The sequence below is a fragment of the Eupeodes corollae genome, chromosome 1, assembly GCF_945859685.1.
Source record: "Eupeodes corollae chromosome 1, idEupCoro1.1, whole genome shotgun sequence".
NCBI lineage: Eukaryota > Metazoa > Arthropoda > Insecta > Diptera > Syrphidae > Eupeodes > Eupeodes corollae.
The window spans coordinates 16,421,610-16,435,889 of NC_079147.1; the positions used below are offsets into that span (position 1 = coordinate 16,421,610).

The 14,280-nt window shown below is 36.3% G+C and overlaps 1 protein-coding gene and 1 long non-coding RNA gene across 5 annotated transcripts in view; one reads left to right on the forward strand and one right to left on the reverse strand.

Moving 5' to 3' along the window:
• The window catches only part of LOC129943486 (integrator complex subunit 11), a 58,556-nt gene extending 45,104 nt beyond the window's left edge, over positions 1–13,452 (reverse strand). For 3 of the 4 annotated variants that reach the window (XM_056052981.1, XM_056052979.1, XM_056052980.1), the window contains exon 1: positions 12,726–13,452. In XM_056052981.1, coding sequence (XP_055908956.1) covers positions 12,726–12,939 — 214 coding nt within the window. In that variant the 5' untranslated portion in view covers positions 12,940–13,452. The remainder of the gene's footprint in view (positions 1–12,725) is intronic. The other variant, XM_056052983.1, reaches the window with a different exon arrangement.
• LOC129943487 (uncharacterized) lies at positions 5,743–6,946 on the forward strand. The gene is made up of 3 exons (XR_008781257.1): positions 5,743–5,896; positions 5,960–6,088; positions 6,184–6,946. It is a non-coding gene; the product is annotated as an uncharacterized LOC129943487 (long non-coding RNA).
• Positions 13,453–14,280: the final 828 nt, after the last annotated feature.

The following is a 14,280-nucleotide window of genomic DNA, read 5'->3' on the forward strand; positions in this document are numbered from 1 at the left end:
AAGTTTGAATTTATATTTTCAATGGTGGTATTCGTGTTATGTGAAAATTTGTATTTTGTGAAAATTTATTGTTTATATTTTAATTAGTGCATTGATGCAGCTAGTGTTTTTTTTTTTTTTTGAAATATTAAATTAAGTATACTTTGTGATAGTACTTTAAATATTTATTTAAATTTTAATTAATTGTATGCAATGTACCTTAATATTAATAAATAAATGTTGAATAAATTTTATCTGTGTTTTAATTTCTAAATGTTGGACATAGCTGGTAGCTTTTTGCAGTGGCCATTTTAAATTATTTATTTGTTTGTTTACATTTTCTTTTAAGTTCGATTGTAAGAACAATTTGATTTTTGTTTGAATTTCGATGAAATAAAATTAAATTTTGAAATTAATTTGTTGTTTTATTTAATATTCTCATTTTATATTTATATATTTTGTTTCATGATTTCAATTGTATATCATATATGTTTGTAAAAATTTTAAGTTTTAATAAATGTTATTAAAAAATTAAACTGTGGTTTATTTAATTTTAACAATTATAGATTTTAGTTTATAAAAAACATTTTACACAACGCTGAAGCGATGGTTTTATTAATGAATTAATGATTTGATTAATTATTATTATATGTGTATTATTTTAATTTATTACATTTGAATATTATTATTTTATTTTCGAAATTTAATTTCCGGTGAAATAATTTGTGAAGAAATTTGATTGTTATTTTGAACGGTGGTGAAGTGATTTTGTGATTGACTTTTAAACGATTGTTTGTTGTTCAAGTGTTTCATTCGATGGCAAGCGACAAACTTTTGCGATGGGCCGTTTTATCATTCCGGATTTGGTTTTCACTGTAACAACACGGATTAATCCATCTGATCCCGGATGAGTTTCGTGAACGCGAGCTAGGTTCCAATTAGTCGGTGGAAATCTTTCATCTTTGATCAAAACGATATCTCCAATTTTGATATTTTCTTGGACTTTCATCCACTTCGGACGCTGTTGAAGCCGGGATAAGTATTCGGAACTCCATTTACTCCAAAATGTCTCCATTAACGCTTGGATTCGCTTCCATCTATCCATATACGTGATGTTGATGTCAATTTCACCTTGTGGCACAGCATGAAGGGATTCGCCGATTATAAAATGTGCTGGGGTTAACACATCTAAATCATCAATGCTATCGGAAAGAGGACACAAAGGTCTCGAATTCAAGCACGCTTCTATTTGAGTTAGAAGTGTTGTGAGCTCTTCAAAAGTTAATCTCTCTGTTCCAACGATCCGTTTTAAATGGTACTTGACCGACTTCACACCAGCTTCCCACAATCCACCGAAGTGAGGAGAAGCGGGAGGAATAAAATGCCATTCCGTACCTTGATTTGCAAGGTTTTCCGCGATTTCCTTAAAATCATGTTGTGCATCTTTTAACATTTTGTTTAGTTCAGTATTTGCTCCAACAAAGTTCGTACCACAATCACTATAAATTTGTTTGCAAATTCCCCGTCTGGCAGTAAATCTTCTAAATGCTGCCAAAAATGCTTGTGTCGTCAAGTCTGAAACGACTTCTAAATGTATAGCTTTTGTTGTCAGGCATATAAAGACAGCGAAATATCCTTTCAGGATTTTACTGCCGCGTGCCTTCCAGGCTTTGATTTCGATGGGTCCTGCGTAGTCAACGCCCGTGTGACAAAATGGTCTGGCCATACGAACTCTTGCAGCTGGTAAATTTCCCATCAGTTGCTGCATCTCTGCAGCCTTTTGCCGATAACAAGTCGTGCAATGATGTAGTTGGTACTTCACACTTCTTCGAATTTGGCCAATCCAAAATCGTTGACGTATGTACGCTATCATTTGTTGGATTCCACCATGCAAGGTATTTTTGTGAGCGTCTTTTGCCACAAGTCTTGTGAAATGGTGACTATTATTCAACAAAATTGGATGCTGCGCCTCATAAGGTAGCAGTGAGTTTTGAAGCCGACCGCCGACTCTCATAATTCCGTTGGTATCAATGAATACATTTAGTGATTGTAATTGTTTGGGTATTTTATTATTTTCTTGCATATCTTTCAATTCTTTGGAGAACATCTCGCTCTGAGCTGTTTTGATAGCAAGAGTTCGAGCTGCTTCCAACTCCGACACCCTTAATGGTCCGGTGAGTTTCGAGGCAGTCACTACCACATTGCTAATGTTTGACTTTTTTTTGACCAGACTCATGGCTCGGAGATTGGTTTTGTATCGAAGCCACCACGCTATTACTCGAATTACCTTGTGTAAGCTCGAGATCCTGTGAATAATTACGCTGGTGAGTTCTTCAGCAACTTGAATGGTATGGATCTTTACTGGACGACGTTCTTCTTCTGTTTCAACACTTTCAACTTGACCGGGTACATCAAACTCCCACATCGATCTTAAAAATTTTGGACCGTTCCACCAGACATCTAAGGATTCCATAATTGATGGATATACGCCACGGGATGCCAGATCAGCTGGATTGTGCTGTGTTGGTACATGAGACCAACAATCGCTGCCTATTAATCGTTGTATTTCGGATACTCGATTTGAAACGAATGTTGTCCAATTTGATGGAGTTGTTCGAATCCAAGCAAGAGCAATTGTAGAATCAGTCCAGGCAAAGATGCGAACATTAGGAATGGCTAAGACATCTCTAGTATATTGCAAAAGTTGTGCCAAAATGACTGCACCGCAAAGTTCAAGGCGAGGTAACGTGATCGTCCGCTTGCTCGGAGCAATCTTCGTCTTTGCTAGAAGTATGTTATTGTGGATAGCTCCTTTGTTATCTAATACTCGAACATAAACCACTGCTCCATATGCTTTGGTTGAAGCATCGCAGAAGCCATGCAACTCGATTGCTTTATTTGATGGGCTCATTCGATTCCATCGCGGAATTCTCACATTTTCTATCATCGGAAGTTCTAGCTGAAAAGCTTCCCAACTCTTCTTGATTTGGGCTGGAACTTCCTCGTCCCAATCACATCCGTGATCCCAGAGCTTCTGCATAATAATCTTTGCAGTGATTATGCATGGTGAAATCCATCCAAGCGGATCGAAAAGCTTGGCGACGGTCGATAAAATTGTTCTTTTCGTTGTCGTTTCATTTGGTTCCTGTGCATTTTTATATGAAAAGAAATCGCAGCTAGGAAACCATTTTATGCCAAGAGTTTTCACGTGATTGGACAGATCAAAAGGAAGCTCGAAATCGTATTCGCGATCTTGAATTAATATATCTTCAATCAAGTCTCTATGATTGGCTGTCCACTTGCGTAGATTAAAACCGGCTGACGATAAAAGTTCTTTTGCTTCATCTCGTTTTCTTCTTGCTTCTTCCATAGAATCTGCACCGCTAATCAAATCATCAACATACATATCTTCTCGTACGACCTTCGCCCCCACAGGATACTTATCCTGTTCATCTTGGGCTAAACGTTGTAGGGTTTTTATGGCTAAATAAGGAGCACTTGCTGTACCAAACGTTACAGTCTTGAGCTTGTAAAGCTTCAAAGGTTCTGTTCGGTTTTCTCTCCACATGATGATTTGATAAAAGCAATCTGGATGACTCACCAAAATTTGTCGGTACATCTTTTCTATGTCGGCAGTAAAAGTATATCGGTGTGTTCGCCATCGTATGACGAGATCTATAATAGATGTTTGTAGCTTTGGACCGACCAGAAGATAATCATTAAGAGATTTTCCATTCGAATCTTTCGAAGCAGCATCAAAAACAACTCGAGTCTTCGTAGTTGTGCTTGATTCCTTAATCACAGCATGATGTGGTAAGATAAAGTGGTTTGGTGTGTTGAGTACCTCATCATCGTTACTGATCTGCTCCATGTGATGGAGCGTCTCATATTCTTTTATACATTTTATGTAGTCAGCTCGAAGAGTTGGGTTAGCTTCAAGCTTCTTTTCAAGATGAAGAAAACGTTGATAAGCCATCTGTCGACTGGATCCCATCTTTGGCAACGTGTCATCTTTGAATGGCATTTTTACTTGATATCGACCATTAGCTAAACGTCGAGTATATTTTTCGAAATGTGCCTCGCAAGCTACGTTTTCTTCGGTCTCATGAACTTGAAACGGTAACTCTTCCATTTCCCAAAACTTCTGTAGTTGAAGGTTCAAATCAGTTGTTTGAAAGAAACTGCGGATTTGTTGACGAGGATGTGTTGAAACTCTTCCTAGTACAATCCAGCCCAATTCCGTTTTTTGTGCCATCGGTCCGGTGCCATCTTCCGGGCGTTTAATTTCCGGTAGAAATATTTGGGCACAAACGTCACTGCCTAAAAGTAAATCGATTGGTGCTGGTACGTGGAGATGTGGATCTGCCAACGGAAGTCCAATAAGGTGTTTCCATGTATCAGGCACCATTCTTTGGGTTGGTAGAAGGCCAGTGAGCGACTTAAATGTGAATGCCTGTAAGGCAGTTTGAAACGGTGAGTGGCAAGATATTATCTGTACCTGTACAGCGTTCTGCGATGTGCCACTACTGACCAACCCCAGCCCTGATACCTCGACACATGTCTTCAATTTTTTCAACTTAAGCAACTGAGCAGCTTCTTCAGTAATAAATGAAGATTCAGAACCTGTATCAATCATGGCTCTTAAAAAATGTAACCGGCCGTCTGAAGAACGGGCCTTAACTATAGCGGTTGCTAATAGCACTTGGTGAGAGAAATCTCGATCACCATATGAAGTGTGATAGTTTAAGGTGGTGGAATTTTGAGCATCATTGTTGGGTTGGAATTCGAAGGCATTTGCATTCATTGTTGTTTGAACTACATTTGAGGTAGTTGCTCTCGGCTGTGTTGGAAATCTCGAAGAAGATTGTGCGGGATTTCTTTGGATATTGTTATTCTGCACTTGTTGGTTTACGTGCAACAAAGAATGATGTCTCTGCTGACAAAAGAAGCAGCATAGTGGACTTGGACATTCATTTAAGAAATGCCTGTAAGAAAGGCAATTTTCACATACCTTCAACCGTCGAACAACATCTGTACGACCCATGGTATCCATATTTAAAAATTGTTGACATCTTTTCAAGGAATGCTTTTCTTTATTACATAATTTACATATTAAATTTTCAGTCACAGTTGGTTTAGCAGGCTTAAATTTTTGCTTAGCAAGTAAAACCTTGGACTTCAGTGGAAAACGTAGTTTCGCATTAGCTGCTGGATCAAATTTGGTGTAATTTGAAGTACTCTGATCCTTTTGATCGAAAACCTCAAGAGTTCGAAAACGTTTTTCCAAAAATGAGGTAAATTCATTGAATTTTGGTAGTTCTTTTTTATCACCTAAACTTTCTTCCCACAGCTTTTGAGTAGCCGACGGCAATTTCTGGTTAATGAACCAGATGAGAACAATGTCCCACTTTTCAACCGGAACATCCATATTTTGCAACGCAATAAAACATTCTTTTGTAGTGTACAATAGATTTCTTAAACCTGTGGCAGTTTCACGAGGAAGTGGAGACTGTCCAAAAAGTTGTTGCATTTGGATATGCACCAGAATGCGTTTATGGTCATATCTTTCCTTCAAAAGTGTCCATGCCTTCTCATAATTGGCAGCTTCAACAGATAAATTATGAAGGAATCGTTTTGCGTCATCAGTTAAACAAGACTGTAGAAAATGGAGCCTATCTAAATCTGTCAAACTTTTGTTGTTGTGGACCAGCGCCTGAAATCTATCATAAAATGGCCGCCAGGTGGTATATGAACCATCAAACTTAGGAAGATCGATGCGAGGCAACCTAACTTCTGAATGGGCGGATCGCTGTCCTTCAGAAACAGAAGCAATATAAGCTTTGTCGTCCAACTTGACTGCAGGTGGAGGCGTCGAAAACTTTTCTAATGATTCCATTAAAATGGCTTTATAGTCAAGGTAAATATCACTAATTTTGTCATATATAACCTTCAAGTCTTCTAATTTTAAGCCTTCTTCCAGACAACCTCCACCAACAATTGCCTCATGATAAAATTTGGCCGATTTTTCATCATCATTCAACTTATCTAAGCGTCCTGATATGTGTGTCTTTGTCAAGCGTTCTTTTGGCGACTTTTTAAAATTTTCAAGGTCTCTCACTATTTTATTGAGAATTCCTTTTTGGAGTTCACCATATTTAAAACCTTTACGGTCCATTTTGTTACTTAAATATTTTTATCTTACAGATAGGACCACAGAAATTAATATTGACGAGTTTACAACACAAATTAAGCAAGACTTACTGCGTTGTTTGAAGATATTGATGCTGCTGTTGAAGCTGGTGATGCCGGTGTAACCTTTACTGCCGCTGTCGATGTCGCTGCCGCTGTCGCTGTCGCTGCCGCTGTCGCTGTCGCTGCCGCTGTCGATGTCGCTGCCGCTGTGGATGTCGCTGCCGCTGTCGCCGCCGCCGCTGTAGTTGATATTTATATTGTTTAGATGCAATTTGCTTGCGATTTTTATATCGCGATTTAGATTTAAAGTTTTTTATGTAAATATTTGTAATTTGTAAATTGTATTGTCACAGATTTACGTTAACACTTTTGAGGTTATAAAGTATGACAAATTAATATGTATATTTAACTTTTAAATTTGATGTTGTTTTTAAGTTATAAAATTAAATTATTTAATTAATTTTGAATCAAATATTTAAAGAAGGCTCGAAGGACCAATGTGTACTTTGAACAAGAATTTTTTATTGAAAAAAATTAAGAAAAAAAGAGAACAATTGAATAAGTTAAACCGCAAAGTTTGAAGGTTAATTTAAGTATAAGTTTATTACAAAGGTTAAAATAGAATATCCAATTATAACATATATCTTTGCGTTAACTTTAATTTGACATTGAATTCTTTTAAATTTTCGATAAGTTTAATTTTACATGCAAAGGTTGGCAATACTGTTTTTAAAGTTGAATTTACATTGCTTTTATTTAAATTTGATTAATTCTATTACTATTATTAATTTTATTATTTTATTAAATATTTCATGTATAATCGCACAAACACCAAATTTTGACTTTCCAATTGCGATTCTGCGTAGATTTTTAAAGGGCTGACGAAATGTTGGTATTTACTCTCGCGTATTATAGCTACTACTCTGTTACGTGAGTGAACAAAACATACGATGCAGCTCGGTTAGTAGATATCTTTTCCAATTCGTATAGATATCATCTCACTGTTACATTAAGTCTCTAATGGCACGAGAAAACCATGGATTATTGTTTTGTTTAATAGTTTTTGTTTTTAAAGGGGCATTATACAGTTCAGAGTTATTATTTGTTAAAAATTAAATCTGATCATTTGAGGAAGGCATATATTATATAGAATCCCAATTTGTTTCTCGTGTTTGAGTTTCAAGTTCTTGCACATTTATTTTATAGAAATCTCGATAAGTGATTTTTTCATCTAAATAATTAAGGCTAAAGTTAAGTATTAGAAAAATCAAATCATGCTTAGAAAAAGCAGAAGCCGAAAGTTGATCATACAATGCAATATTATTCTTGTCACTCACAAACATAGGGTCCAATAACAATGAGTCCCTTCCTTGTAACTGGGTAACTGGTGTAAACTCGTACTAAATTGAAAGATTACATATGATATGTGAAAACGTTAGGATTCAAGAGATTGTAGTTGAAATCACCACAGAGCATAAAGAAGTTTCTTACAATACCACATATATAGCGGTGCGAAATCAATCTATCTATTTGGCCTGTATATGGCGCCCACTATTAAATTTTCTTGACTACCTATGATTTCAACGAATAATTCTATAGCACTTTCCCCAGTTGCTGAAAGTTTAAGTTTTCATCTAATTTTGTTCCTAACATAAATCGCAACACCACCCCAATAAAATCGAATCGGTTAAATCGAAAACCACAAAAACCCGCTAAGCAACAGATCTCATTATAGAGAGTTCCATTCTGTCACAACTGCACTCGCAGCTCAGCAATACTAGCAAATAGTCTATTATGGGCATACTTTTTGCGGGTTAAAATTCTCCAAAGATTTTGAATGGGGTTGCAATCTTGAGAACGTGACGGCCATTCCATCAAATTAATGTTGTTCGATCCGAACCAATCCAAACTTTGGAGACTTACATAAATTGGGGCATTATCTTGCTGGAAGACATGCTCAACTCGACGAAATCGTCTTAAATAAGGTACCAAATTCTCCGCAAGGACCGAAGTGTTGCCAGAACTGTTCATTCTATTAAAGGTGAAGGCAAGTACAACCTTACCACTCTCGCAGAAGGCCCCGCAAACCATACAGTTGTCACCCCAAGTTTCTTTTGTGAAAACATTTTTTTTCTTTCCTCAAATCTTGACAATATCCGCTAAAACCATTCCAATACATCAAAATCTGTTTTTAATTTTTATACACCAGGAGAGGAAATAACGGTACTTTATTTTCTTCTCAACATGCTTGATCAGTAATGTAACTTAATAAAAAAAAATTAGTAAGGAGTCACTTATACAAGGCACTGTATCTTTGGCCAAAACGATAGAAACATTTGATGCTTTTGGGCTTAACGTTTTTTTAATAAGTAAAGATATCAATCCCAAAAAAATCAGAAGATCTCCATTAAAAAATAAAGAAACTTTAATACGAATATGTAAAGCCTTTACGCAGTTTTTCAAAATAATGTGGAAAGCAACAAATCAACTATTTTTTAAACATTTTAGATGATTATATTTGCAATTTTGTATGTTTCTTCTAAATATTTTCGCTTTCTAACAAATTTGTTTTTGTTTTTTTTTTTTTTATAGCGTTTTTGTGTTTAAAATAATATGAAATTGGTAAAATATTAATGAGCAGCAGTCAGTTAAACAAAAAAACAAGTGTTTTTTTTAGTATCCAGAATAGCCTCCCTCACAATTTAATTTTTTACCGCCTCTATACGACGCGACGCCACATACACTCAATAAGTTTTTGTCATTTACTAACCAGAATGACGTTCTATTGATTTTGTTTATTAAGCCACAGTTTGTATTTATTGCTAAAAACGCTCACAAATCCTCAACCGGGTTCCGTTTCGAGGACTGAGATGGCTAGGGTACCACAAACATTCGCCGGAGCCAAGGTAAGTAGAAATGGCGATCTCAAGGCAAATTAGCGTTGTAGTGCGCCATTTTGATACCGAAAACTCGTTTGACCTGTGATAGAAAGGGAAAGATTTATAAAGAAGCTTTATAGCGATTATGTTAGAGCCATTTTGTCGCATTGAGAAAAAAGATTAGGTCTCTAATCTTTGTCTCAGATAGCTCATCAAGTTCGTGAAAGAATGCTTTTCCAAAGTATTTCATTCTAGTGTTTGCCAAAGCAGGACATTTGCAGAGGAAATGGATTATCGTTTCACTTTCTCTTTGGTCACTACAACTACGGCAAAAGGTGTTGTAAGAGATACCCAACTTCTCCGCATGAACTCCTGTAGGCCAATATCCGGTACAAACCGCAACAATCCTGGCTATGTCTTGCCTTGGCCTGCATAGAAGATCGTTTGTACGGCTTTTATTATAGGTGGGCCATATATTCCTAGAAATAATGCAGTTGGGTAAATTGATCCACCTTCGGTTTGCTTCAGTTTGGTAGATAGAAAAGATTTTACCCTTCATAGCACCAAGAGGTTATGTTAACCATTTCCGCAAGTGATCTGTGAAGGGCCGATCCTTGCCTGGCTAGCTCGTCAACCCGTTCATTTCCCACGATACCACTATGGCCTGGAACCCAGATCAGGGTGACATCGAGGTTAATATTCAGGCTCGCAAGCTCATAGCGACATTGCTGGACCAATTTAGATGAGGATGTGGCCGAGTTAATAGCTTTGACAGCTGCCTCTAAAGATAGTTGCATTTCGGTTTTGGTTTAGGTTTGTTTAAGTATCTTACATGCCTATCTTATTGCCAGCAGTTCAGCCTGAAAAACGCTAGCAAAGTCAGGACGCCTAATGGATTTAGCTACATTTAGGGACTCAGAAAAAATCCCAGAACCAACTCCGCACTCCATCTTTGAGCCGTCAGTAAAGATGGTTGTGTCGAAACCTATCGACATGATGTCATCCTCCCAATCTTCTCTGGATGGGAAAATAACCTTAAAACCCTTACTAAGGCCCAAAGTAGGAGTGCAGTAGTCAGTGTCTACCATGATAATATCTGAGGGAATCAATTTCGTTGTGTTGCTGTGACCATAAGGTTTTGACCACCAGCTGTTTGATTCCTTCAGACTAATAGCGCTGCAGAAAACTATGTATTTAATAAAAAGGTCGATTGGTAGAAGATCCAAAATAACGGTTAAGGCGTCCGTTGGGCAAGTACGCATGGCCCCTGTGGTGTCCACGCAAGCTGTTCTATGAACCTTCTTTAGCTTATCAATATTATAGGCTTTGCTAAGAGTAGGCCACCACACAATCGAACCATATGTTAAGATTAAACGTAGGCTTTGTACGGCCATAAAATCATCTTCGACTGAAGTCCCCACTTTTTGCCGAAAGTTTTGCTGCAGGCGTAGAAAGAAACACAGGCCTTCTTAGCCCGTACTCCAATATTTAGTTCAAAGTTTAGTTTAGGGTCGAGTATACATCCCAAATATATTGCACTGGAAGACAATGATAGGATTTGACCGTTGAGTCGAGGTAGCGTGAAGGGCGGTACTTTAGTTTTGATGGTAAAGAGCAACAGTTCAGTTTTACTTTGGTTAACTCCTGACTCCGTGATTTCACTAATCACAGGGGTGTACTTTTCTGACACCAATAGCACCAAATCCTCCGCATAGGCTACCGCCTTCACTCCACATCTCTCTAATTTAACGAGAATTGTATCCATGACCAGAAGCCATAGAAGAGGCGAAAGGACACCACCCTGGGTTGTTCCCCTACTCACGTGCTACGCCGGAGCCAAATACTCAACAATTTTAAGAAGGGCTTGAGATTATTATTTTACTAAAAATGCCAATTAAGAGGCATTTTCTCCTTAGCTATGGAAGCATTACCTCTTTCATAATTATAATAGGTCCAACAATAAACAAATGAAAACAACCCTACACAATGGCGCTACAGATTATACAGGAAGTAAAACTCTTTTTCTTTTAGGACAAGTAACATTTTTTCCGCGGTCAGAATCAAGAAACTTTATTTTTGTTTCATCATTCCAAATATGGCGAGGAAACATCGTTTACCTTGTTTCTATTATTTTGAATATGCCATCAAAAAATCTGCACCTCGTTTTTGACACGCAACCTGACCTTAAAAAATTCGCTAGAAATTGCAATTTCAGAAAAAGGATTTCATGTGGCAAAAATATACTAATTTAACGATGATGCGTTTAAGGCGTAAACGAGGGGCGAATTGCACTTTAGTATCTTGAAACTTAAAAAAATAATACATTTAAACAAAAATATCAATTACTTCTGTTTGTGGATAGATTTATTTTTGATATTTACTCGATCCTTGTGCGAGTTTAATTAAATGAATTCTGTTACACAAACTTTGTAGCTATTTTACTAGAGCATAGCCCGTTAACGATAAAAGATTGGATTGGATTATCGAATCATTCAATTCCACTAGTATTTATTTTGTAGTTTTCAAACTTGAACTTATTCAATACTACTTGTATTGAACGGTCCGCAAGGTCATTTTAAATCCATCAAAACTAATGGCACACATTTTCGATAAGAGAGCCTAATGCTAAACCCAATCAAATTCTTTTTAAATATCAAGCGCAACAACCTTACTTCCTCAAAAACGATGTAAAGATTTGTTACACTTATCAATGATATAAATCATAAGATCACCAGTGGACCTATTGCTACGAAAGCCCCGTTCTGTCGGTCATTAAAAGTTTTATCTTTGAGATATTTCTTGAGCTAATTATTACTCAGCGTTTCCATAACCTAGGAAAGAAGGGACGTTAGTGCAAACGGTCGATAATTATAAGGGGAAGATGATTCGTTTTTTGGGTATGGGCTGGACAAATGCCGTTTTCCTTCCGCTCGGAACGAGATACGAAGAGTGAATAGCTTAAATGGCTTACACCACCAAAACAATAGTGAGTATACCCTTCGCGCCATCGGATTTGTGAATGTTTGATATTCATATTTCCACTCTTTCACATTTCTAACTATATTTTTAAAGCTTAAGAAATCTAGCAGAGTATCTGTATTCTATTTTCAAGCTATGCGCTTCAACTTCAGATGCAACTCGTTACGGGTAATAAGTTTTAAAACAATGTGTAGAACGACGAACATTTTAAATAATCAAGTTGAAAGCCTTGCCTTTAGATTCCGTAATAATCCTAGAAACTATCATATTGTTGCATTCGGTTCCCCACTTTTGAATAAATTCTTTTCAATGTTTCATTACAAAAATGTATCCGGAGCTTCATTAATACTCACCTGTTTACTTGAAAGGTTAGAATAATGTAACTTGTAATTTTATCTTTTGGTATTGCTTCGAGATAGTGAAATACAAGGTCAAGGGGTACCTATAATCAACATCGTGTACATAATTCCACACAAAAGCTTTTGGAACTGCTAATTTTCGACTTTACACACACGTAAGCCTACACACATGCTGTAGACATACGTAGAGCACTAGTAACAAAAATATATGTACTTTAATTCAATTCAAACTCAAAAGTAAACAAACTTTAAAGAACACTCGAAAGCAAATTTGTATTTCGTCAGAAAAAAAGAAGAATTTTTATAGAAACAAAACAAAAAATAATCCAACACTTACCCAAATGGAAATGTGATATGATAACACAATCGATGTGACTGGTAATTGGTCCTTCAGGAACGATGTACGAGAAATCGGGAAAGCGCCGCTCGTCGTTGAAACCCATGTGCATGCCGCAGTCGAGCATTATGTTCTTGCCGCCCATGGACAGCAACAGACAACTCCGACCAACATCTTGGCCTGCTCCCAATGGGGTAAGTTTAATGTCAGGCATTTTGAAACTTCTTCAATTGTCTTTTAATCTATTTATTTATCAACAATTAATAAAAAGCTTAATGAAAAACACGTTTAAGAACACCGATGATTTGCCGATGAACGTATGAAAACTGAAACCACTTCACATATATTTCGTCGGTGTTATTTGTCTTGCTTTTGATTATGAAGACCTGCTGTCAGTTTATGAAGTTCGTTTATCATTCGACTCTCGATTGATATAAATTGTTGTTTATGTTCACAGCACTGTGATTATGATGAAATCAGAATGTTATCATTTTGTAACCATGTTCATAGTCACATGAAATAACCCGTTAAAGTTTAGAGTTTAATTTAATTCTTTATTGGAATGTAATGAATTAATTCAAATGAAAATTAGATTAAGACAAAAGTTAGAATTCTATTTATTTAGCACTCGAATATTTTATAAAATATGGAAAGCGAAATTCAAGTGTTATCGACTGTTCGTTGTAGTTACGCACAGCTCACTCACTTCACTCACTGTTGAACGCTGCTGAAGCTGTCAAATGTCAAAATGCAATAGTCATTCAATTCACAATATTGTCGGTAGGGTAGATTTTGAGGTGAATTAGAAAAATTGTGTTCAGAGAGTTTAAGGACTATTTGAGGTTTGATTACATTTAATTTAAGGTGTAGATGCATTTCAGATTGTTTGTAAAAATTACAAAGCCAGACATTGAAGTATAATCTAGGATCAGGAAATATTTATGTTCCTAAACAACATTTCTTGACATATTGGGTGAAAAGAAAGTATCTCTATGCGACGTTGAATTTTCCAATTTTTGGCCATGTGGCAAGCTTAAATTAGTGTACTTATCCGGAATAAAACTGTTTGAGTACTAAATAGGATTTTCATAAGAAATCCAAAACCTGGTTTGCGATAAATTATTGGTTTTGGCCGAATTATTCGTAAGCTACAAGGTCTCGAAAGAAACTAGTTTCATATAAAACATGCCAAAACCTAGTAGCAGTAGCTGTAGTCAAAATAAATATTTTACTTCGATAATTTGAAATTTTGTGCACTTTTTTATATTGAAATAATTTGTGGAACACATTAGCGAATGGTGTGTTTCACATCTATCTTTCTCGTAAATGTATGTGTTGGGTAACTATTTGTCATTTTACTTTTATGTGAGATTTTCTATAGGAATACGAATCGGCTTAAAGTCCATATAAAGATTTTGACTAATGAGAATTGAGAATTAACCCATTTTCGGGGTTATTGCATTAATTGTGTAATAACCGAATAAAGAGGTGATTTATTCTTATTCTAATGTTTTTTAATGTGCCATTGTTTGCCGAAACCCAAATTCGTTCAAGT